Source organism: Pteropus vampyrus, unplaced genomic scaffold (genome assembly GCF_000151845.1).
Source record: "Pteropus vampyrus isolate Shadow unplaced genomic scaffold, Pvam_2.0 Scaffold35, whole genome shotgun sequence".
Taxonomy (NCBI): Eukaryota; Metazoa; Chordata; class Mammalia; order Chiroptera; family Pteropodidae; genus Pteropus; species Pteropus vampyrus.
Window position 1 is genome coordinate 2,778,940 of NW_011888816.1, and position 20,672 is coordinate 2,799,611.

The window sequence follows — 20,672 nt, forward strand, 5'->3', positions numbered from 1 at the left end:
AGTAACCCTGCTCGCACCCCTCCACTTGGGCGAGTCCCCGTGGGGCTAGAGTACAGGGGCCCCCTCAGCCACATGTCTTGTGCCAGTTCCAATCCTACTAGACAAGTCAGTCCTCCCCCAGGCACTAGTGACTGGCCAGCCGGGACTCTTGGCATGACAAAATGGACCGGGTGAGGAGCTAGATGGTCTGTCCTGGGGTGGCCTTTGGGAGTTCGCATGTAAAGGTGCAGGATGGAGTTCATGGAGATGAGCGTGAAAGTGCATGCATGTGTGTGTGCGCGCGCGTGTGTGTCCATGGGGTGGGGGCCACCCGGAAGGCTTCCTGGAGGAGGAAAGGAGTTCTGACTAGCAGTGAGAGGGAGGCACAGCCTCTATGGACCAGAGGAGGCGGGTTGAAGTGAGGCCCAGGTGTCCCTGTCTCAGCCACTGGCCACCCCTTCCCCCTCCCCGCCCCCCTCCAATATCCTCCCTGCGGCTCCCTGCGGCCAGCGGCTCTGCAGCACTCGGCTCGGCTCTGCTCCACTCCACTCCGCTCAGCTTCGCTCCAGGAAGGCCACCTCCTCCCTGCCCTCCTCCTCCCCCTTCTCCTGCTGTCACCACTCACCGCTCATAGCCTCGAGGGGGTGGGGACCCCAGGGCTGGACACACCCCACCGTGGCCCCAGAGCCCAACTGGTCGGCCGGACACGCAGTCGGACACAGGACCCCGGAGCCTCGAGGTGGGCAGTGTGCCAGGGTCCCTCTCAGCCTCCTCAAGGTCAGTGCCAGCCGGGGATGCAGGTACTCTGGGTCCTTTAGAACTTCGGAGCCCACCCCAGGCCCCTCATCCCAGACCTCAGGCCCCAAAACGGGCTTTGACCCCAAGGGTCCCTGAGGTAGGCCGGACCAGAGGATAGGGGGACCCCTGTGTCCATAAGCTGGTCCAGGTCCGGGGGTCTGTTGGGAGAGGTCCCGGGCTAGCGACCAGCCCTGGCCCTGCTCACAGAGGCCTCACTGGGGACATCCCACACCGGCCATGGGGAGCTAAAATTGGAAAGTGGCGAGTGGGAGGCAGCTGACAAAGCTATTTCGCGGGCTCTTCACCGTGCTCCGGTTTCAAGCTCCTGCTCCATTAACCTGATCCTTGGGGCCTCCCCACCCCCACCTGGCTGATGAGGAAGCACCTCAGCCCTCGGGCCGGCAGTGCAGAAGTGAGGCCCAGCAGACCCCCGGTGTGGGCAGGGGCAGTGGACTGTCTTCTCTTATCCGCGACTCTGGAGGAGCTTACTGAGAACACTCGACCCTGTCCCGGTTCCTCCGTGTGACCTTGACCCTGCCCCTCTCTGGTCCGTGCCCCCTCCATCTGTGTAACAGGGAGAATGCTGACTGTGGGGCCCAGGAGAGGTGTTTTCATAGTTGGTGAGGGAGAGCTGGGAGAGGGTCTGCGGAGGGAGGGAGAAGCATGCCAGCTACCTCTTGGCTCAGCCCAGACCGAGAGGATACTGGGACGTATTCCTTTAATTTGGGCCCTGAGTCTGTTACCCACAGAGTCCTTGGGAAGGTCCTGGGCCAGGTTGGAGCCATATAGGAAGGGAATAGGTGCTAACTGAGGCTCCAAGAATGGACCAGTAGAACTCCTGGGACAAACTAGGCCTGATAGGAGGGAGTGGCTAGGCTCACTCTGAGCACAATACTGGTCACCACCTTGGACAGCGGCCAGCACCAGCCTGGTGACCGCCTGACCTCACTCCAGCTACCCCAGGGCACTTCTTCAAATAGCACAGCCTCCAGCCAGCACCCAGGGCCTGAATACACCGAGCACTGAGAGAGTGGCCTGTGTTGGTGTGGCCTCTGGGGACCAGGGACCAGGGACATGGCAGGCTGGGGCTCAGGGGCTAGTTGGGGCAATGGGGGGGTCAGTGAGAAGCTGGAGGCTGAATGAGAGAGATGGAGGCTTGGTGTTGTGGGCCAGACCTGGAGAGGTCACAGAAAGGAAAAGTGTCCCAGGAGGGTGTGGGAATTCGAGAAGGGACAGGGAGGGTGGTGGGCTTTTGTCGGGAGCGGAGGGAGGCTTACTGAGGGGGATGGGGACCCCCGGGAGCCAGAAACATAATCAAGGTGACGCAGGTGGGGTTTCTCCACTTGAAAGGCCCCTGAGGCCTTGGCAGGAGCAGTTTGAGCAGAGGGTGGGGACCTGTCCACCTGCAAGGTAGGAGGCGTGAATGAAGGTGAGAGTGGAGATTACGCTTCACTGGGAAAGGCAGGAGCTAGAGCTAGGACGGGGGCCAGATGTCAGAGGGCCTGGGAGGAGTTGGGGATGGGGGCAGGGGGGAACGATGGCATGAGAGCCCCGAGGGGCAGGAGGGGCAGTCTCAAGAATGGGGCCCTCACGACCTCAGTGGGGGGCCACGAGGTGGGGCTAGGCAGCGGCGCCCTCACCGAGCCTGTCTCCCCCAGCCCCGTCCAGGTCATGGGCATCAAGACGGCGTTGCCTGCGGCAGAGCTGGGCCTGTACTCCTTGGTGCTGAGTGGGGCCCTGGCCTATGCTGGCCGGGGCCTCCTCGAAGCTTCGCAAGGTAACAGTTGGGCTCTGGGCAGTGGGGTGGGGCCCTTCTCCTGGGGGCCTCCCAGTTCATACCAGCAAGCCCAGAAACTCAGAGGCTCCAGACCCAGGGTATTCCTTCAGCCCTGGGGGCTAGGCTGAGCCAGGTGCGGTCACAGGGAGACACAGACGCACAGGCACTGACAGAGACCGGGGCACAGAGCCACACAGAGAGAGAGAAACCCAGATGCTTGGGGAGAAATGGCCCCAGACACACGGTGAGGCCCAGAGAGAAGCAGAGGCAGAGAGGAACCCAGACCCGGCCCCCTCCCCCCAGGTGCATGCCCCCCACGCAGGGGCCGGCATCGGGGAGTGGGTGAGGGGTCTCCTCTCCCTGAGGCCACACTCTGTTCTCAGATGGGGCCCACAGGAAGGCCTTCCGGGAGTCCATGAGACCCGGCTGGGAATACATTGGTCGGAAGATGGTAGGTCCTCCCAGGGTCCCTGAGTGGCGTCCCTGACCCCTGGCACATCTCTCTGATCCCGAACCCTTCCTGACTCCCCCCATTCCAGATGTTCCCACGTAACAGAGGCCTCACAATGGGGCCTCTGGCTTGAGATTCAGCACCTCCAGTTTCTCCACTGGCCCCTCCTATGTCCTCTTGGGGCCACATCAAGTCCCCCCATCCCAGACCCTGCTCATTTAATAAATCGAGCCGTGCCTTAGCAGGGGCCTCCAGCACCACCCCTCCCGGGAACAGCACACCGATGGTGGGTGTTAGGCGGTGGAGGGGGAGCTCCGAGGGGCGGGGCAGCCCTCACGCTGGTACTTCCCATCCCCTAGCCGGTACTTCCCAGGTACTCCCCTCCAGCATGGCTCTCCTCCAGTGCACAAGAAGGATGTGGGGGCTGGGATTGTGCGGGGACTCCCACCCACTAGGTGGCAGCACATCCTGCCCCCGCCCCACCTTAACCTGCCCGGGCCTGCCCCAGGACGTGGCCGACTTCGAGTGGGTGATGTGGTTCACCTCCTTCCGCGACGTCATCATCTTCGCCCTCTCCGGACACGTGCTGTTTGCTAAACTCTGCACGATGGTTGCCCCCCAGGTGAGCACGACCTGAGCCACCCCAGCCTCCCCCCACCAGCTCCGTCTCAGCGACAGGGGTTGTGGGGGCTCCGTGCTGGGGCCCCACCTCCGTGTGCGTGGCAGGTAAACGAAGCCTTCTCGCTGTCCACAGCTCCGCTCCTGGATGTACGCCGCCTACGGGGCCTTGGCTGTGCTGGGCACGATGGGCCCTCGGTACCTGCTGCTGCTACTCAGCCACTGTGTCGGCCTCTATGTGGCTTCACTCTCGGGTCAGCCTTGGCTCTGTCTTGGCCTAGGCATGGCCAGCCTCGCCTCCTTCAAGCTGGACCCCCTAATCTCCTGGCAGGTGAGAACTGGGGAGGGGTAAGGGTGGAGGGTGCAGGGGTAGGACCCCAAACCTCTCGCCCCATCCGAAACCCAGCTGTCTCCACGCCTCTGACCATGGAGCATCCCTCACCTACACGGTGGTCAGCTCCAGCAGGCAGGGATGCGTGCGGCTCGGTCTCGGCTCTGTCCCGGCGCTTACCCTGAGTCAGCCCTGAACGGCCCATGTTGACTGGCTCTGGAAGAGAAGAAGGGGCAGAACCAGGCAGGGCCCCTGTGGGAAGCTGGGTGGGCTTCCCAGAGACCAGGGGCGCCTGGTGAGCTGGCGGCCTGCTCTCTCCCATCCAGAACGGGTTTGTAACAGGCACTTTTGATCTTCAAGAGGTGCTGGTTCACGGGGGCAGCGGCTTCACGGTGCTGCGTTGCACCAGCTTTGCGCTGGAGAGCTGTGCCCGCCCGGATCGCCGCTACTCCCTAGCCGACCTGCTCAAGTACAACTTCTACCTGCCCTTCTTCTTCTTCGGGCCCATCATGACCTTTGATCGCTTCCACAGCCAGGTGAGGGGACGCCCCGGGGGCTCCCAGAGCAGGGCTGGCTCTCCCTCTTTGGACAGGGACTTCCCAGGGCGGGCTGTGTCCCCATCCTCAGGCTCGACTCCAGGACGAAGCCACGACTCCCCTTCCTCAGACCCCCGGACTGGGCCACATTTCCCCCGCTCAGACAGGGATCGCGGGATGGAGATGTGTCTCCTCCCTCAGACAGGACTCTCCTCCTGCTTAAATGGGACTCCCAAGTTAGGCCTGGGTCTCCCTGGCAGGCTGTGAACCCTCCGGAGTGGCCTGTGTTTCCAGCCTCAGGCAGGGCTGTCAGGATGGAGCCAAGATTTCCCCCGCCCTCACACCCCCAGGCCGTTGGCGACTCCCCATTCAGACAGAGCCCCTCTGGCAGGGCTTGCCTCCTCAGACGTTTGGCATCCCCAGGTGAGCCAGGTGGAGCCGGTGAGGCGTGAGGGCGAGCTGTGGCACATTCGGGCCCAGGCGGGCCTCAGCGTGGTGGCCATCATGGCGGTGGACATCTTCTTCCACTTCTTCTACATCCTCACCATCCCCAGTGACCTCAAGTTTGCCAGCCGCCTCCCAGACAGCGCCCTCGGTGGGTGTGCCGGGTCTAAAACAGAGATGGGGGCTGGGCCGCCACCCCAGAAAGACAAACCCTCTGTTTCCTTAAGGCCTCACAGCTGGCGGAGCTGACACCCTGAGAGGGTACAGCACCTACCCCCGGGTGGAGAGGCTGGGGGTAGGGAGGAGGGTTTAGTTTTTGAAATGGTGGGACTCGTTAGCTTTGTATCAGACGGAGTCCTCCTCATTTCACTGGGGCGATGGCTGATTTCCATGACCCGATGGCGTCTCCCTAGAGCAACCAGGGCCCAGGAAGTGGGCGGTGGGATCTCCGTGGGGGTGGTCCCGCTGCAAGGACCTCCTCCCGGACTTGGGGAGATTGTGTTGGAAGGGGAGGGCTGGGCGCAGTGCCTCGCCAGGATTTGCGTGCCGGGGGAGGGGAGGCCAGAGCAATACGCCCCCCGGGCAGTGACGACGTGCTGTCCCCAGCGGGCCTGGCCTACTCAAACCTGGTGTACGACTGGGTGAAGGCAGCGGTCCTCTTCGGCGTCGTCAACACCGTGGCGCGCCTCGACCACCTGGACCCACCCCAGCCTCCCAAGTGCATCACGGCTCTCTACGTGTTCGCAGACACGTGAGTGGGGCGGGGCGAGCGTCGGGGGGACACGCCCCTGGGGTCCCCACCTCCCTTCGGCCTCTCCCCGCTTGGCCCCGGGAGCCCCGTTCCCGTCTGATTCGCACCTCTGCCCGCCTCCCACAGGCACTTTGACCGCGGCATCAACGACTGGCTTTGCAAGTGAGTTGGGGTGCGGTGGGGAGATGCTCACAGCCATCTTGCCAGGGGTCTGAGCAGGGCAGTGCAGAGATCGGTCCACGTATTAAAAAGATGGCCGCTGGGCCAGAGGAAGCAAGGAGGGCAGTGAGGAGGTCGTTGTGGAGGTCCAGGTGAAAGACATAGAAGTTTGAACTTGGGTGGAGCCTTAGAAGTGAGAGAAATGGTTGGAGTAGAGAGACACACAGCAAGTAGCCGGACAAGACTTGGCCACGAATTGGGGTATCAGGAAGGAGAGGGTGATGACTTCCAGATTCCTATGGACAGCCTGGGGAAGGGTGGAGGGGCGGTGTCCAGAAAGGAGTTTCATGTGAGAAATGTCTGCTTGGAATCTGGGAGACATCACTGTGGAGGTTCGGGGAGGTGGTTGGGTCAGGGGTCCAGAGAAGTCTGGAGGACTGGTGGAGCTCCGCGCATCATGGGTGCGGGGCGGGGGGGCCTTTAAGCCTTCGGAAAGGAGAGAACGTAGAGTAAGAAGGGAAGGGAGTGCTGAGACTGGGCCTGGGGGGACTCTGCTTCCGGGGAGAAATAAGAGCCAGCAGAAAGGACTGAGGGGAGTGGCCGCAGGAGCAGGGAGAAAGTCAAGGCCCTGTGACACCCTGGAACGAAGAGGAGACCGTCCAGGCACGGTGGGGGCCACTGGGTCAGATGCTGCTGGGGTCAGGGAAGCTAGAGACGGCGTTCGTGTTGGCGGCATGGAGGTGTTCAGCCTTTCGCCGGAGAGGCAGAGGCAGGTGAGCAGTGAGAGGAAACTGAGGGATTACAGGGGAATGAATCCCTGTGGGGACAGCTCCTGGAAGGAGCCTGGTGCTGACGGGGAAGACAGAGGACTGGCTCGAGGAAGGAGCGGGGCGTTCCACAGACAGGAAGTAGTGGCACATGCTCGGGCGCTGGGAGCAGTTATTCCAGAGAGAGGAAGAAGCTGGTGATGCTGGAGAGAGGGGTGATGGATGGAGGGAGGTCCCTGAAGAGGGAGGAGATGGCTTCAGGACAGGGAGGAGGAAGAGAAGCCAGCGTGAGGCGGAAGGATGGCTGGCAGGTTAACGCGGAACGGTGAGGGGTTCCACCTGAGGGCTTCGGTTTTCTCCATGAAGTAGGAGGCAAGGTCATCAGCTGAGAGAGGCGGGGTTGAGGTCATGGAAGGAGATAGTATCTGTGTGTCCTCCCCATTCCTGCCCAGGTCCCCCCACACCCACTTATACTTGGCAAGGGGAGATAAGGGTGGAGTGGTCACTACAGACCCTGGGAGAGAAACCTGAGCATCGAGGGCCCAGGTGGGGTCGGAGATAGTGGATTCATTGACTCTAATATGTGAAAGTGTGAGATTTTCCCCAACAGCACTTAGCTTCTGAGGCGCAGGTGAGCAGAAAGTGGGAGACTGGGCTCTCCCAGATGCGTGAGAAGGAAGGGGTGGGGAATAAGGGGTTTGGGGTTATTCATAACGGTGACTCACTGCTAAGGAGGGTGGTGAAGATAGTGGATAGGAGGGGTCACAAGATGAGGAAGGGCGGGTGTCGATGAAACTGGAGAACTGGAGCTGGGGGGCCATGTCAGGAGGGGCTGGGGGGAGAATGGTAACTAGGAATGAGTGAAATTTCAAGTGGTGACAAAGTTGGGGTGTAGCCACGGGAGAGGGCGGCTGAGGCGGAGTGGAGAAGAGACCATTGGAAATGAGGAGGTCAAGGGTCTTCTCCTGAATTTATTTAACAAATATTTATTAAGCACCTACTATGTGCCAGGCACTGTCCTAGGCACTGGGGATACAGCCGTGAACATGGCAAAGACCCTGAACTCATGGAGCTTACAGTCTAGTGGGGAGAAACAGACCATAAACAGGTAAACGAACACATAAATAATTTCAGAGAGCGGTAAGCATTATGGAAAAAAAAAATAAAAAGACGGTGTAATTGGATAGAAGCTGCCCACGGGATAGGAGCTTTTTCAGTGGAGATCTGCACAGGCCGGTGAGATGACATTTGAGCTGAGACTTGATCAATAAGGGACTCTGGGGAAGGAAATTGGAGGCAGAGGGAACAAGCACAAAGGCCTCGAGGCAGAAACCAGCTCTGCGTGTGCGACAGACAGAGGCCAGTAAGGCCAGAACAGGGTGAATGCGAGCGAGCGAGCGAGCGAGTGGGCGGCGAGGTCAGGGAGGCAGACAGACACCCGACAACGTGGGGTCTTCCAGCCACAGCAGGAAGTTGTGTTTATTCGCACTGTAATGCGGAGCGACTGGGGGAGGGTTTGGTCGTGGAAGTGACACTCGTAAAGGATGCCTCTAGCTGCGGCGTGGAGAACAGATGGCAGGGGCGAGGGCGGAAGCAGGGAGCCGATTTAGGAGACTTGCAGTAATCCGTGTGAGAAGAGAAGGTTGCCTGGACTAGGGTGGTGGTGGTGGCCGTGGAAGGCGGTGGAGTGGCCAGGACTGAGTGGAGCCCATCGGATTTGCCGGCTCGGATGTGGGTGGAGAAGGAAAAGGAGAGTCCCAGATGGCGCTAAGGCTTCCGGCCTACAACTGAGCGGATGGCGGTGCCATTAACTGACGTGGGGATGAAGCGGCTTTGGGCAGAGATGGGGGAATCAGTCGTTCAGGTGAGATGTCTGGAGACAAGTGGCTATAGGAGTCGGGAGGAGACTGGGCTAAAGACACAGATGGGGGGCTCGCCAGCAGAGAGACAGCTTTCAGCCTTAGGTCTGCATGAGATCATCTGGGGACCGACTGAACCTAGCTAGAGAAGGTACGGAGTTCTAGGCTGAGCCCTCCACATTTCGAAGTTGGGAAGAAGAACAGCCCCCCGAGGTCAGGAATGTCGAATGTGCCAAGCGACAGCACTGAGGAAGGCTGTCCCTGCCACGTGTCCTTGGCCCACCCCCTGCCCGCTTTCTCCCACACGGCCCCCTCTCTTCTCCCGCCTTTCCCACAGGTATGTGTATGACCATATCGGTGGGGAGCACTCTGCGGTGATCCCAGAGCTGGTGGCCACAGTGGCCACGTTTGCCATCACCACTCTGTGGCTTGGGCCTTGTGATATTGTCTACCTGTGGTCAATCCTTAACTGCTTTGGCCTCAACTTTGAGCTCTGGGTACAGAAGCTGGCAGAGTGGGGGCCCCTAGCACGAATTGAGGTGAGCACGGAAGATCTGGGGCCGGAGGTGGCTGGGTCACTGGAGGGGGTGGCACTGCTGCTCTGTGGAGGCTTCCAGCCGCACTGAGCCCCCAGTCCCGAACTTTCTCACCACCGTCCTCCTGGTTGCCAGGACGATGGCTTACCCTGTGGGTACCTGGTGCCCCCTACCTTCTGTGGGGTGTGGGGCATCCAGGCTTCCCCGTGTTGGTCGGGCCCTGCCCTCTCTCCAAACCTCAGTTTCCCATCTTTAGCCCTGAGGGAGCGCTGACCTGGGACTCTCAGAGACAGGCACACCCCCAGGACCTCTGACCACCCGTGTCCTCTTTCCCCTGGGCCTCTGCCGCACTGCCCATGCTTTCCTGAACCGGGCAGGCCTCGCTGTCGGAGCAGATGTCTCGCAGGGTCCGAGCCATCTTTGGGGCCATGAACTTCTGGGCTATCATCATGTACAACCTTGTAAGCCTGAACAGCCTTGAGTTCACAGAGCTGGTTGCCCGGCGCCTGCTACTCACAGGTGAGGGACAGAAGGGGAGGAGGGGAGGATACAGAACGTGCCAGGAGTTCACTTTGAGGACTGTGACCTTCTGAATGCCCCCACCCCACCCCATTCCCCAGTGACTCAGCAGGAGGGGCCAGTCAGACGGGGAAAGGCATGGGGCAGAGAACAGTGGCCAAGGTGAGTGTCGCTCCCAGGCATCGATGACCTCCTCTCTGTAGGGTTCCCCCAGACCACCCTGGCCATCCTGTTTGTCACCTACTGTGGCGTCCAGCTGGTGAAGGAGCGAGAGCGAACCCTGGCGCTGGAGGAGGAACAGGAGCAGGACAAAGAAAAGCCGGAGTAGGCGGGAGGGGGAGGAGGGACGGGCTCTGCTCAGCTCTTCCTGGGCCCCGGCCCAGGCCAGACCACATGGGGCCCGACCGAGAGAATAAAAGACTTTTCTACCACAGTGCGGCTGCTCCCTGCCCTCTCCCCAGCAGTCTCCTGGCTCCTCGTCCGTGCTGGATGGGGAGCTGGGGGTTCCGGGCCTCGGGGAGAGGGTCAAGCTCTTGGCGCACAGAGTGTGGAGGGGACACCTACATGAGGGCAGAAAACACTAACCTCCTGGGTGACCCGACAGCTGAACACTGAAGCCCTGAATCTTCAAACCAGCTAGTCACTGACTCTTGGGGCTCCCGATTCCAGACCCTGAGCTGCTTGCTTAGAAGGCACTTTATTCTTCTTACGGAAGGAGACTTATCTATGCTTCAGGGTACACTTGATGGGGACACTTTCCATCTGACAGGCAAGGAGTAAGTCCTGTGGGAAGTTTACCAGTACACACAGCCAGGCGGGGGCTGGGCCAGGATGCAGCCTGGGACATCTCCCTGTGGTTCCGGCTCATGGACCAAGAACAGGGGGATATGGAGACACCGGAGAGGCCTAAAGGTCTTCGTCCCTGCCCCAAGGCTAAGACGAGGCAGCTATTACCTTCCCTGGCTGAAGCAGCCATGCGGGCACCACGACAGATCCAGGTGGACTCTGGCCTCTCCCAGCCTCCTCCCTGGAGCCCCAGGAAGGCGCAGCCTGTGCGGGCCACAGGTTGGGAGGGATGCTTAGTTCAGACCCTCTGGGCTGGTCACATCTTGGTCAGGCGCAGCACGTTGAGCCGCACAGGTAGGAAGGTAGCGCCCGTGGCATAGGCAATCTCCCGTAGCACGCCCTCCCACTTCTTCTCATCCTCATTGTATCTGGGGGCGGGAGCGACAAGGAGCTTGTGTGGGGCCCAGCAGGAAGGAGTATCTGGGCACACTAGGCCCACCCCTGAGGAGTGCTCCCTCACCCCAGCCCCACCCCATCTCTAGGAAGATCTGCCCCTGGAGAATTCCTCTGCTCTGGGAAAGGGAGCCCCCACAAGGCTCACCCCCAGAGAACCCCCACCCCGCACTCCAGGAAGGGCCACCTTCCTCCAGGCAGTGGACATCTCCCCACTCTCCTTCTCTTGAGACTTTCCCTACTCAGCACTCTAAGAAGTCCCCCCAACTCCCACTCTCCCAACAGCGCTGCTCCCTAGGGGCTGCCTGCAACAGTGGATAACTAAAGGTTCGGAAGAAGGTGCCCCAGGTGGCCGAAACCACTTCCCGCCCTCCCCAGGAAGGACCAGCCATGGAAAGCAATGGCTCTGCAGAGCTGGAGTCCAGCAACTTCTCAATCCTGGCCCCAGCTCCCCGGCCCAGAGCAAGCACCCAGGAGGGCAGGGAGAAGAAAAGTGTGGCTGCCTCTTAGGGCCCCTCTGTTCCTGGGGCCTGTTTCCGTGGGTCTGTGTTGAGCCCCAAGCTTGGGGTCAGCTCCTGACTGTGACACTGTTGAGGCCCCACAGTGGGGCATGGTGCTTTGTGTGCAAACCCAGACTTTCCCAACCAGATGGGAGAGAATTGAGCTGGGCTGGGCAGAGTGTGTTTGCTGTCCCTTCTCCACAAGACTCCCTGGAAGAGGGATCAGCTGCGCCCCCAGATGAGCCTGCCAGGTGCCTCGGTGGCTGGCCACAGTGCTGCAGGCCATCAGCCTTTCCCATGATTCCCTCTCACCTCCCTGGGGCCAGGCTCACCTCCAGATGTCGTTGAGCTCTGTGGGGACCAGCTCCCCAGACTCAGTCTCCAGTGTGGCGAAGCCGCCAAGGGCATAGAGGGTGCCCGCCAGGCTGAGCAGGCTGAGCGAGCTGCGCTCCTGCGGGAAGGCCTCGAAGGGCGCCCACCTGGCGGGGAGGTGGGGAGGAATGCATCACCTTGGGCCTCAAAGCCCAGTGACTGTCCCGCCCCTGTGCCTACAGCTCGAGCTGCACCCCTTCAACCTCCTGTTTCTTGACCCTCTCAGGAATGCCTGGTGCCCCTGCCTGGGCCTCGGTGTCCCAGCCCTGTGGCCCTCCCCCTTCCCTCTGGTCTCCACTTCCTTCCCCCTTCTTTTGTGCCTCCCACTTCCCTTCACCATCCGTCATTCCATCCAACTTGCCCCCTAACCCACCCTGGATCACCCTCATCTTAGTAAAACACAGACGTGAGCTTAAAACCCTTCAGAGCCATTCCACTGCCTTCAGGATAAAGTCCTTCAGCCCCGCCTGCCGCCTCCCCAGCCCCAGTACCCCTCCCCCACCCTTCACCCACGACACTGCATCCGACCTGAGCAATGGCCTTTCCACCAACGGACCTGCCTTTTTCTCCTAACTGCCTTGGCACCAGCTTTCCTTTGCCAGGGGCATCCGTCCCCAGCTCCTCTTTTGTTGGCTGTGTCCAACTGGCCCACCAGCTGTTTTCCTCTGGGCCTCCCAGAGCAAGGCGGCCTGACCACTGCCACATCCCTAGCACCAAGCCAGTGCCTGGTGTGAGTCCCTGAATGAGGAACCTGGCACCTCCTGCTCCACGGCCGGGGGCTCTCTCCTGCAGACCAGGCTGGCCACAACCCTTGACCCACCCTATGGGGGAAGCTCACGTCACTACTGACCAGGGAAGAGGGGCTATTTCTGTGCCGCTGTCCGAGCTCAACCAGAGAGACCCAAGACAGGGGCTATGGTGTCCGTGGGGCAGACACAGAGAGGGCCGGCATAGGCCCAAAGCCACACAGCCAGGCAGTTTTAATGAGGCCTTTGGTCCCTGGCTGTCCTGCCTGGGGGATATGGGGAAGAAGGGAGGCTGGCAGCCATACTTGTTGTCTGTGATGCTGTACACCTCCGCTGAACTGGTCAGCCCTGTGTCTGTGACCCCGGCAGCCACAAAAATGCGGCCGTCATGGATGGTGGCCCCGAAGAGCGATCGGGCAGTCTGCATGGGCGCCAGCTCCTTCCACGCGAACTTCTTAGGGTCATAGACACACATCTTATTCAGGCACTTCCTGTGGGGTGGGGGGCAGTGAGTGAGAGAAAAGCAGCAGAAACAGAGGCGCCCCTCCCCTGGGCCCAGTTGCTCCCAGCCGCCTCCCAAGGCAGCCAGGACAAACGGCCTCGGGGAGATTCTGCTCCCTTTCCCAATGTGCAACCCTGCCGCCGCCTGCTGCTGCACTCACTCCAGGCCCCGAGCCTCACCTGTCGCTGCCTTTGCCGCCAATGACGTAGACAAGGTCCATATGGGAGAGCACCGCGTGGCCGTACATGGCATAAGGCAGCGGGTCCGATTCGCCCCATTTGAACGACCTGGAGGGGAGGGGAGGCGGGTAGAGCGAGCACCTGGCTCAGGCTCGCGCCAAGTCCCTGTCTGCCCCCACGCAACACGTTGTCGTTGCATTACCGGAACGCCCCAGACGTCTCCTTTGCTCGCTCCCACCTCACCTGCCAACCCCCCTGTCCCGCGGCTACCCAACCCCGCCTCCGCCCCAAGCCTGGGGCTCTATCTAGTTCCCTCGCCGCACCCGCAGTCTAGGACCATTCCCCGGCCTCCGGGCACCGGCCGCATCCACGACCCCGCCCCCAGGCCGGCCCCGCCCTCCGCCCGCGCTCACAGCCGGTCGTAGCACATGACCGAGTCCAGGCTGCGCTCGCCGTCCTTCAGTTCCCGGCCGCCGACCACGTAGATGGAGTTGAGAGCCTCTCCCAGGCCGAAGAGGCAGCGCGGCGAGGGCAGCGGCGGCATTCCCAGCCACTCGGAGTCCAGATGGTCAAACTGCGGGCGGGGCGTCCAGTCAGCTACCGCCCCCCCACGCCCCCAGCCCGTAGCCCCAGCCACAGCTCAGCCTCGTCTGGCCACCCCTGGTCACGGAGGAGTCCGGGCCTCCCGGTTGGGGCAGTGCAACCTGGAGGGGGTTTCTGAAGACAGTGTCTCTCTTCCCATCAGGCTGACAACAGCCGAGTCCCCCACCCCCAGCCCCCACACAGGTAGGTGCCCAGACGTCACCATTATTATAGCACCTCGGTGGGGCAGCTCTACACCGGGCCTCCGAGAGGGCGGCCGGTTGCGGCCCTGGCCCTTCCCCAGGCCAACTCCTGAAGTGACTGAGACCCGCCTGCGCCTGTTCTCCACCGCATCCCACTGCACAGAAAACCCTGGTACAGCCCTGCTGCTCACCCCTTAGGATCTACAGCGTAAGTCTGTGGCCCCGCCCACCTGGCCGTCTTACGATAGCACCACTAGCAGCGCACCTTTTGGGAATGTTCTCTGAGGGCTGAGCGCTGTATAACCACCATTTAACCTTCAAACAACCTTACGAGCAGGAAGAAGACTATCCCCATTAGCAATCAGAGGCCCAGAGAGAACAAACAATGTGTCCACGATGTGCCTTGGCTGGTAACCGGTGGAGCTGCCCCCACCACCACCAACCTCCTCTGCTTAAACCTGGCGCCAAGCCGCCCTCACCCCTCGCACACCTGGTCAGGCCTCACTGAATGCACCACTCGCGAGGCTCGTTCCTGTCACTCATCCCTTGCTCACCATTCCCTAGCCAGAAACGGCACCACCCTCCCCTTCATGTCCCCAAATTCCACCCAACTGTCAGTGCTCAAACCCACAAGGCCAGTCTCCATTTCTGTCCTCTGCGACCCCACTGTCGCACTACAGCTTGGACTGAGCATCCCGCTCTACCAGTCCTTCCTGGGCCTCAGTTTCTTCATCTGTACAATGGGAGGACTAGGAAGGAGGGTCCCTTTGCCTGGGACACTCGGTTCCACTCCAGTCCCAGCCTCATGCAAAGGCCCTGGCAAGGACCCCTACACTGACCTCGCTTCTCCTTCTCACTGTGCCTGACCCAAACCCTGTGCAGAGCTAGGGCCTCCAACACATCAGACCATCCCAGGGCCAACATGCCTCTGAAACGGAGACACCAAAGTTATACAGCTCATTGTAAACTGACTGTAACTGTCTTCAACTTCCAGGCAGTGGCTGTCCGTGAACCTCCCTGGTCTACGTCTCACCCTAGACCCACGACATTCCCCAACAAGGAGACACAGGCCTCTCCTGGGCCCCAAAGCTGACCCCAGTGCCCAGAGCTCAACACTGTCCGCCCCCTCCCAGGGCTGGCCAGGACCTGCAAGAAATAAGCACTCATGGGGTCCTCTTTGTCGTCCTCGTTGTAGAAGAGGCCCCCGGCCACGAAGACCTGGTTCTCCTTGGTCACCAGGCTGACGTGGTTCTTGGGGATCTGGGTGGAGAGGGAGGCACAGTAGCACTCATTGGCCGCCGGATCATAGGCCACGGCGCCCTCCTCGCTGATCATGAAGATGAGGTCCTGCAGGAACATGCCGAAGCGCAGAGTGTCATTGAGGATGCCGGGTAGGACCCGCTCGGCCTCCTCCTCGGCGTCCTCTGCCTTGGCTTCGCCTGCGCCCTTGTCAGCCGCCTTGGCCCCAGCGGCCTCCTTCCCCTTCTCCTTCTTCTTCTTGCGCAGCACGGTGAGGCGGCCCTCGTGTGCATCCTTCACCATCTGCACCTTGCGCAGCAACTCCGGCTGGGCCCGCACGAGAGGGTGGCGCTCCACGCGGCTCTCCAGGAAGGAGCGCGGCAGCAGGCGGCAGCGCACACTCTCGAAGACCGTGGGCAGCGCGCGCTGGCGCTCGGCCTGCGCCTCGGTGTCGCCGCTGCCCGCCCACCGCATCACCGCCTCGAACACAGCCTCCTCCTTCTCCACGTTGAGGCCGTCGCTGGAGATGATGGCGATGAGCTCGTCGGCCGAAAGCCCGAGGAAGTCGGCGTCGCGCGCCACCAGCGAGAAGCGCGCGCAGATGAAGTCGCGGGCGGCCACCGCCAGGCGCGCGCAGTCGAGCAGGAGTCCGAGGCGGAAGACCGCCAGGCAGTTGGAGAGACACAGGCGCTTCTGCAGAAAGGACACGCAGATGGTGAAGATGGACGGGATCTGGAAGCGGTGCGCCGCGGCGAACAAATCTTGCACGCTCGCCTCGTCCAGCGCTATCTCCGACGTGTACAGGTAGTGCAGCACCTGGGCCACCACCTCCGGGGACACCTCCTCCAGGCGCAGCTCGCCCGCGCGCTCTGGCTCGGCCAGAAAGCGCGCCCGGAAGTAGGGACTACAGGCGGCCAGCACCAGGCGGTGGCACGGGAACTCGCGCTCGCCCACCCGCACTACACAATCCAGGAACTTGCCGTGGTCCAGCATATCCTTGAGCCCGTCCTGCAGGAGCGTCTGCTGGTACAACCGCTGCTCCTCTGCCTGCTCCGAGCTCAGCGCCATGGTGGGTGGCCAAGGGTGCGGCGACAGTTCCAGGGGCCTCCTCTGTCCTTCCTGCTTTCCTGCTGGGTCGCGCTTTGTCCACGCAGCTGTCTTCGTGGGGCTATATATAGAGGTGGACCTGGCCCTGTAAGGCGAGCTGCCTGGCCTCCTGCATATGACGCGGAGGGGACAGCTGGGCAGAGGCCCCCTTCCAGGGCAGCCTTGACTCATGGGAGCAGAGCGGGGTGTCTGGGCCATCCCGGAAAGATGAGGGCCTCGCCGCCCCATTTCTAAATGGAGCGCAGCATGCCTTGGTTGGGCAATGCCCCTGTGGGAAGTGGATGCCCCAAGCTCTGCCCTTCAGTTCAGGGAGGGGCAAGCATTGGAGTCCCAATTCCCAGTCTCCCTTACTTCATCCCTTCTGGGACATTCTGTCCAGGTGCCTCTGTCTTCCTCCCTGGAGTATGTCTCACTCCAGCCACCCCTGGATACCGTGTGCTTGGGTTTTGTGCTCAGTGAACTTGAGCATGACATTCACTCTTTGGGGACCTTATTGTCCCACCTTTAAAATGGGAACTTCTTCTCCCTCTTTCTGCCCCAGCTCTGAGAACTTCCTTGGACTGTGTGGGAAAGCGAGAGGGTGCCTTAGGTAAACAAGATCACCACTTTCTTGTGGAGCCTAGGGTAGATCAGATCTCTCTGTCCAGCCTCAGTTTCCCTTCCTACCCAATGAGGAGGTGGAGGAATTTGACTCTGAGAGCCTCAGGTCAGTGCTGCGGAGGCTCAGAAGCACTGAGGTTCTGTATTCTTGCGAGTACACAGTCATAAGGTTTTAACATTGTGTCTAGAAAATTAATTTCCTAGAATTCGACTATTCTAGGTGTTTAAACTCCCAGGGTTTTAACGTTATGAGGGATTGACATTCTGGATCCTAGTGTTCAAAAAGTGACACTCGAAGAGCTTAATATTCTAGGGTTTTATCTGTTTATAATTATCGATCTTGGTCCATACTAGGCTTGGCCCTGTCTACCATCTAAGGGGTCAGAGTGGAGGCCCAGGACAGCCAGTCCCCATGGCCACACTGCTTTGGACTCCTGACCACCCCGACCCCCCTTCATACACACGCAACAACCTCAGCCACCAAGATTAACTTGTTCCCAAAGTGCCAGAGGCTGCAGCTGTGGGTTAAATTTAGCCCCCGAGACGCTGGTGTGAACTCTTCTGGGGCATTCTCCCATCATTCCTCTGAGTCACTTGTTTATAACCACAGGCTTGGGGGCGGGGGTATTGGAGAAGCAACCTCACGCCCAGCCAGGACTGAGTCACCTCCGCTTTTGTCATCTCAGCAATGTCACTGCCTTTCCCTCCTGAGCAATGAACGCATCTGACCATCACTCGCCCATCCCACCAGCAGGTCCCACAGGGCACAGCACCTGGGAAGGTCCTGGGGCGGTCCTGTCCATCTTTCGGAAAGGACGAGGAGGGCCAGTGGTGGGCTTCCAACCCAGCCTCAGACTGCAGGGCACTTCCAACAGTTACTGTCAGTGAGGAGACCAGGCTCTGAGAGGCTCAGACTCGGCCAAATCACACAGCTGGCAGGTGGCTGAGCCTAGGTTTGGAGCCGATCTGCCCACCTCCAAAGACTGTAGGAGTGCCTTCCTACCTTGCTGCTTCTCATGAATTAACAAAAAAGGTCCACTAATTGTACTCACTTTTTCCAAAGGCCAAGATGGAAGGTACTGACCGAACAATTAACTTATGTTTATCAAATGACTCCATGATGTATTTTTAGATTGCGATGAATCTGATAGTGCTCACTCCCTACTCCACTAGAATATTTATATGTGGCTCGTTCATTCATCGAGAACCTACTGTGCACTATTTTAACTGCTGAAGATTCAGCAGTGAACACATTAGGCAAGAATTCTAGTCGTAATGGAGCTTACAATCAGCCAAGCAGGGGCGGGACGGGGAAGAAAGCAATAAACAGTTATATGGGATGTCAGATGATGATAACAAATAGCAGAAAAGGGGGTATGGAGAATGGCAGGTGGGGGCGGTGAAAATTTTAAATGGAGTAATCAGAATGGACTCACTGCAAGGACTACATTGGAGCAGGTTCAAGCTGTGGGAGAGGAGGATTCCAGGCACGGGAACAACTTGAGCAAAGGCCCTGAAGCAGGAGAGTGACTGACACATTCCAGGAACGGCGCAGAGGCCCGTGCAGCTGCAGCAGTGAACGAGGAAGTGAGTAGGATGAGATGAGGGCAGAGAGCTAAGGGTCGGGGGAACCAGGCAGGACCAGGTTCGAAGGAGATGATGTTGGTTTTCCCCTCAGTGAAATACGGAGCTGCTGTTTATTTTTAAGCTATAATTATGGAAAATGCATATATATACAAAAGTAGAATAGCATACTGACATCCCATGTACTCATCTCCCCATTTCAACAACTGTCAATTCATGGCCAGTCCTACGTGATCTCTGCCACACCCACTCTGTTCATCACCCAGGGAGATGCCCCAGGGTAGGATGCGGGTGTAGGAGAGAGAGGGAGAAAGCATGACTCCACTGCTTTTCATTGAATCGAAGGAAAATGTCACCTCACTTCATCCTTTTAATCTTCACTCATTTAATCTTCAAATCACCAAAATTATGACACTGGAATTTAGATGGCCAGCAAATAGGAATCAGTCGTATGTTGCTTTTAAACAGCTTTGTTGAGGCATAAATGACATCCAATAAACTGTATATACATAAAGCATACAATCTGATCACTTTTGATGTATGTATATACACCTATGAAACCAACACCACAATCAAGATAGAGGACAGACCCATCAACACAAATCTCCTCATGCCTTTTTAGAATCCCTCCCTCATCTTCCCATAACACCCGCAGCCTAGAAGACCATCACTAATCTGCTTTCTGTCACTGTAATTCATTTGCATTTTCTAAAGTTTTATGTGAGTGGAATTATATAGTGTGTTCTCTCTCTCTTTCTCTCTCTCTCTCTCTCTCTCTCTCTCTCTGTCTTTGACTTCTTTCACTCAGATAATTATTTTGAGCTTTAACCAGGTTGTCTACTCATGTTCTGCCTTCATTAGGAATCTTAGCACATCACAAGGCTTATTTAAGAGAAATGCCATGTGAAATTTTTCAGAAAATTTACGCTCATTTTGCCAAGGTCAAAGAACCCCTTGCAAATGTACCAAGAAACACAACACAGTCTGCAACCCTCCCTGGATGAGCAGGTCCCACCCAGATATTGGGTCTGGATTGTGACTCAGCTGTTGAGGATTTGTTTGAGTAGCCACACTCTATGTCTTTATGTGGCAGATATTGTCACATTGGGTGGTCTTCTCCCATCTCCCAAATAGCCTTCCTATATTTGGGACAGTTCCCATATCAGTAGTCCTTCCCCAAGGTAGAAACCAGAACTTATTTCTCAGTTTCCCTGGCATCTGACATCCCAAGACCAAAAAAAAAAAAAAAAGAGAGAGAGAGAGAGAGAGAGATCAATAACTAATGGACTTCAAAGAAACAACCTGGCCAGATCATTGTACAGTGATGCCCTGCATTTAACAAGGACCTTTACAATGCTGGGTTTCCAAAGGCTTTTTAGTGCTATACCATGGAAATAAAGAACAGGCATTCAAAGGATAACTCTGAAAGGTGGGAGGAGGAAGTGACGAAGGATAAAATCAGTGTCCTCGTGGGCAGATTGATAGAATATGACCAAACAGAAGAACAGAGAGAGTGAAAAAAAAAAAAAAAGAAGATATTTCCATCCCATGGGACAAGAACAACAAAAAAATTAACATTTGCATTATTATAGTCTCAGAGAGGAGAGATTGGGACTGAAATAGTAACTGAAGTATAATGGTTGAAAACTTCCAAAATTTGTTGAAAGACACAAACCTGCAAATTCAAAGAGCTGAGTAAATACCAATGAGGATAAACCCAAAGAAATCCATGCCAAGACACATTATAATTAAACTTCCAAAAACTAAAGACAAGAAAAAAATCTCAAAAGCAACCAGAGAGAAACAACACATTACCTACAGGTGAACAGCAATTCAAATGATGATGGATTTCTCATCAGAAACCGTGGAGGCCAAGAGGATATGTCACGACATTTCTCAAGAGCTGAAAGAACTGGAAATGGTGAATTCTATATCTGGTGAAATTATCTTTTAGGAATGAAAAAGAAATAATCCCAGAGAATCAATCAATCGATCGATCAATCAATCAGTCCTCCAGGAACTAATAAATGAGTTTAGCAAGGTCAGACAATATAAGATCAATACACAAAAATCAATTACATTTCTACCTACTGACAATGAACATGTAGAAACCGAAACTTAAAATTTAATACCATTTATAATCACTCCAAAGAAAGCGAAATGCTTACAAATACACTTAACAGAACACATACAGGATCTGTATACCAAAAATTACCAAATGGTAATGAAGGAAATTATAGATGACTTAAATAAATGGAGACAATTACTGAGTTTATAGGTTGGAAGACTCAACA

General features: G+C 57.9%; 2 protein-coding genes across 2 annotated transcripts; one reads left to right on the forward strand and one right to left on the reverse strand.

Annotated features, from left to right (window-relative positions):
- Positions 1-2,448: 2,448 nt before the first annotated feature.
- HHATL (hedgehog acyltransferase like) lies at positions 2,449-10,083 on the forward strand. Its single transcript, XM_011357379.2, has 11 exons — positions 2,449-2,554; positions 2,938-3,005; positions 3,514-3,627; positions 3,760-3,954; positions 4,281-4,490; positions 4,914-5,085; positions 5,541-5,685; positions 5,812-5,847; positions 8,808-9,009; positions 9,384-9,525; positions 9,729-10,083. The coding sequence occupies exons 1-11, from the start codon at positions 2,449-2,451 to the stop codon at positions 9,851-9,853; spliced, it is 1,515 nt and encodes a 504-aa protein (XP_011355681.1). The 3' UTR covers positions 9,854-10,083.
- Positions 10,084-10,206: 123 nt separating this feature from the next.
- KLHL40 (kelch like family member 40) lies at positions 10,207-16,247 on the reverse strand. The gene is made up of 6 exons (XM_011357378.2): positions 14,995-16,247; positions 13,477-13,637; positions 13,064-13,171; positions 12,688-12,873; positions 11,597-11,743; positions 10,207-10,739 (listed from the first exon to the last, which is right to left on the reverse strand). The coding sequence occupies exons 1-6, from the start codon at positions 16,153-16,155 to the stop codon at positions 10,628-10,630; spliced, it is 1,875 nt and encodes a 624-aa protein (XP_011355680.1). The 5' UTR covers positions 16,156-16,247; the 3' UTR covers positions 10,207-10,627.
- Positions 16,248-20,672: the final 4,425 nt, after the last annotated feature.

Excerpts from the sequence above, each read along its gene's own strand:
- KLHL40 (XM_011357378.2), bottom strand. The coding sequence starts at position 16,155 with ATGGCGCTGAGCTCGGAGCAGGCAGAGGAGCAGCGGTTGTACCAGCAG. Across the intron at positions 13,172-13,476 it reads GTCATGTGCTACGACCGGCT|GTCGTTCAAATGGGGCGAAT; the intron begins GTGAGCGCGGGC and ends CCTCCCCTCCAG. Across the intron at positions 10,740-11,596 it reads GAGCTCAACGACATCTGGAG|ATACAATGAGGATGAGAAGA; the intron begins GTGAGCCTGGCC and ends TCCCGCCCCCAG.
- HHATL (XM_011357379.2), top strand. The coding sequence starts at position 2,449 with ATGGGCATCAAGACGGCGTTGCCTGCGGCAGAGCTGGGCCTGTACTCC. Across the intron at positions 3,006-3,513 it reads AATACATTGGTCGGAAGATG|GACGTGGCCGACTTCGAGTG; the intron begins GTAGGTCCTCCC and ends GGCCTGCCCCAG. Across the intron at positions 5,848-8,807 it reads ATCAACGACTGGCTTTGCAA|GTATGTGTATGACCATATCG; the intron begins GTGAGTTGGGGT and ends CCTTTCCCACAG.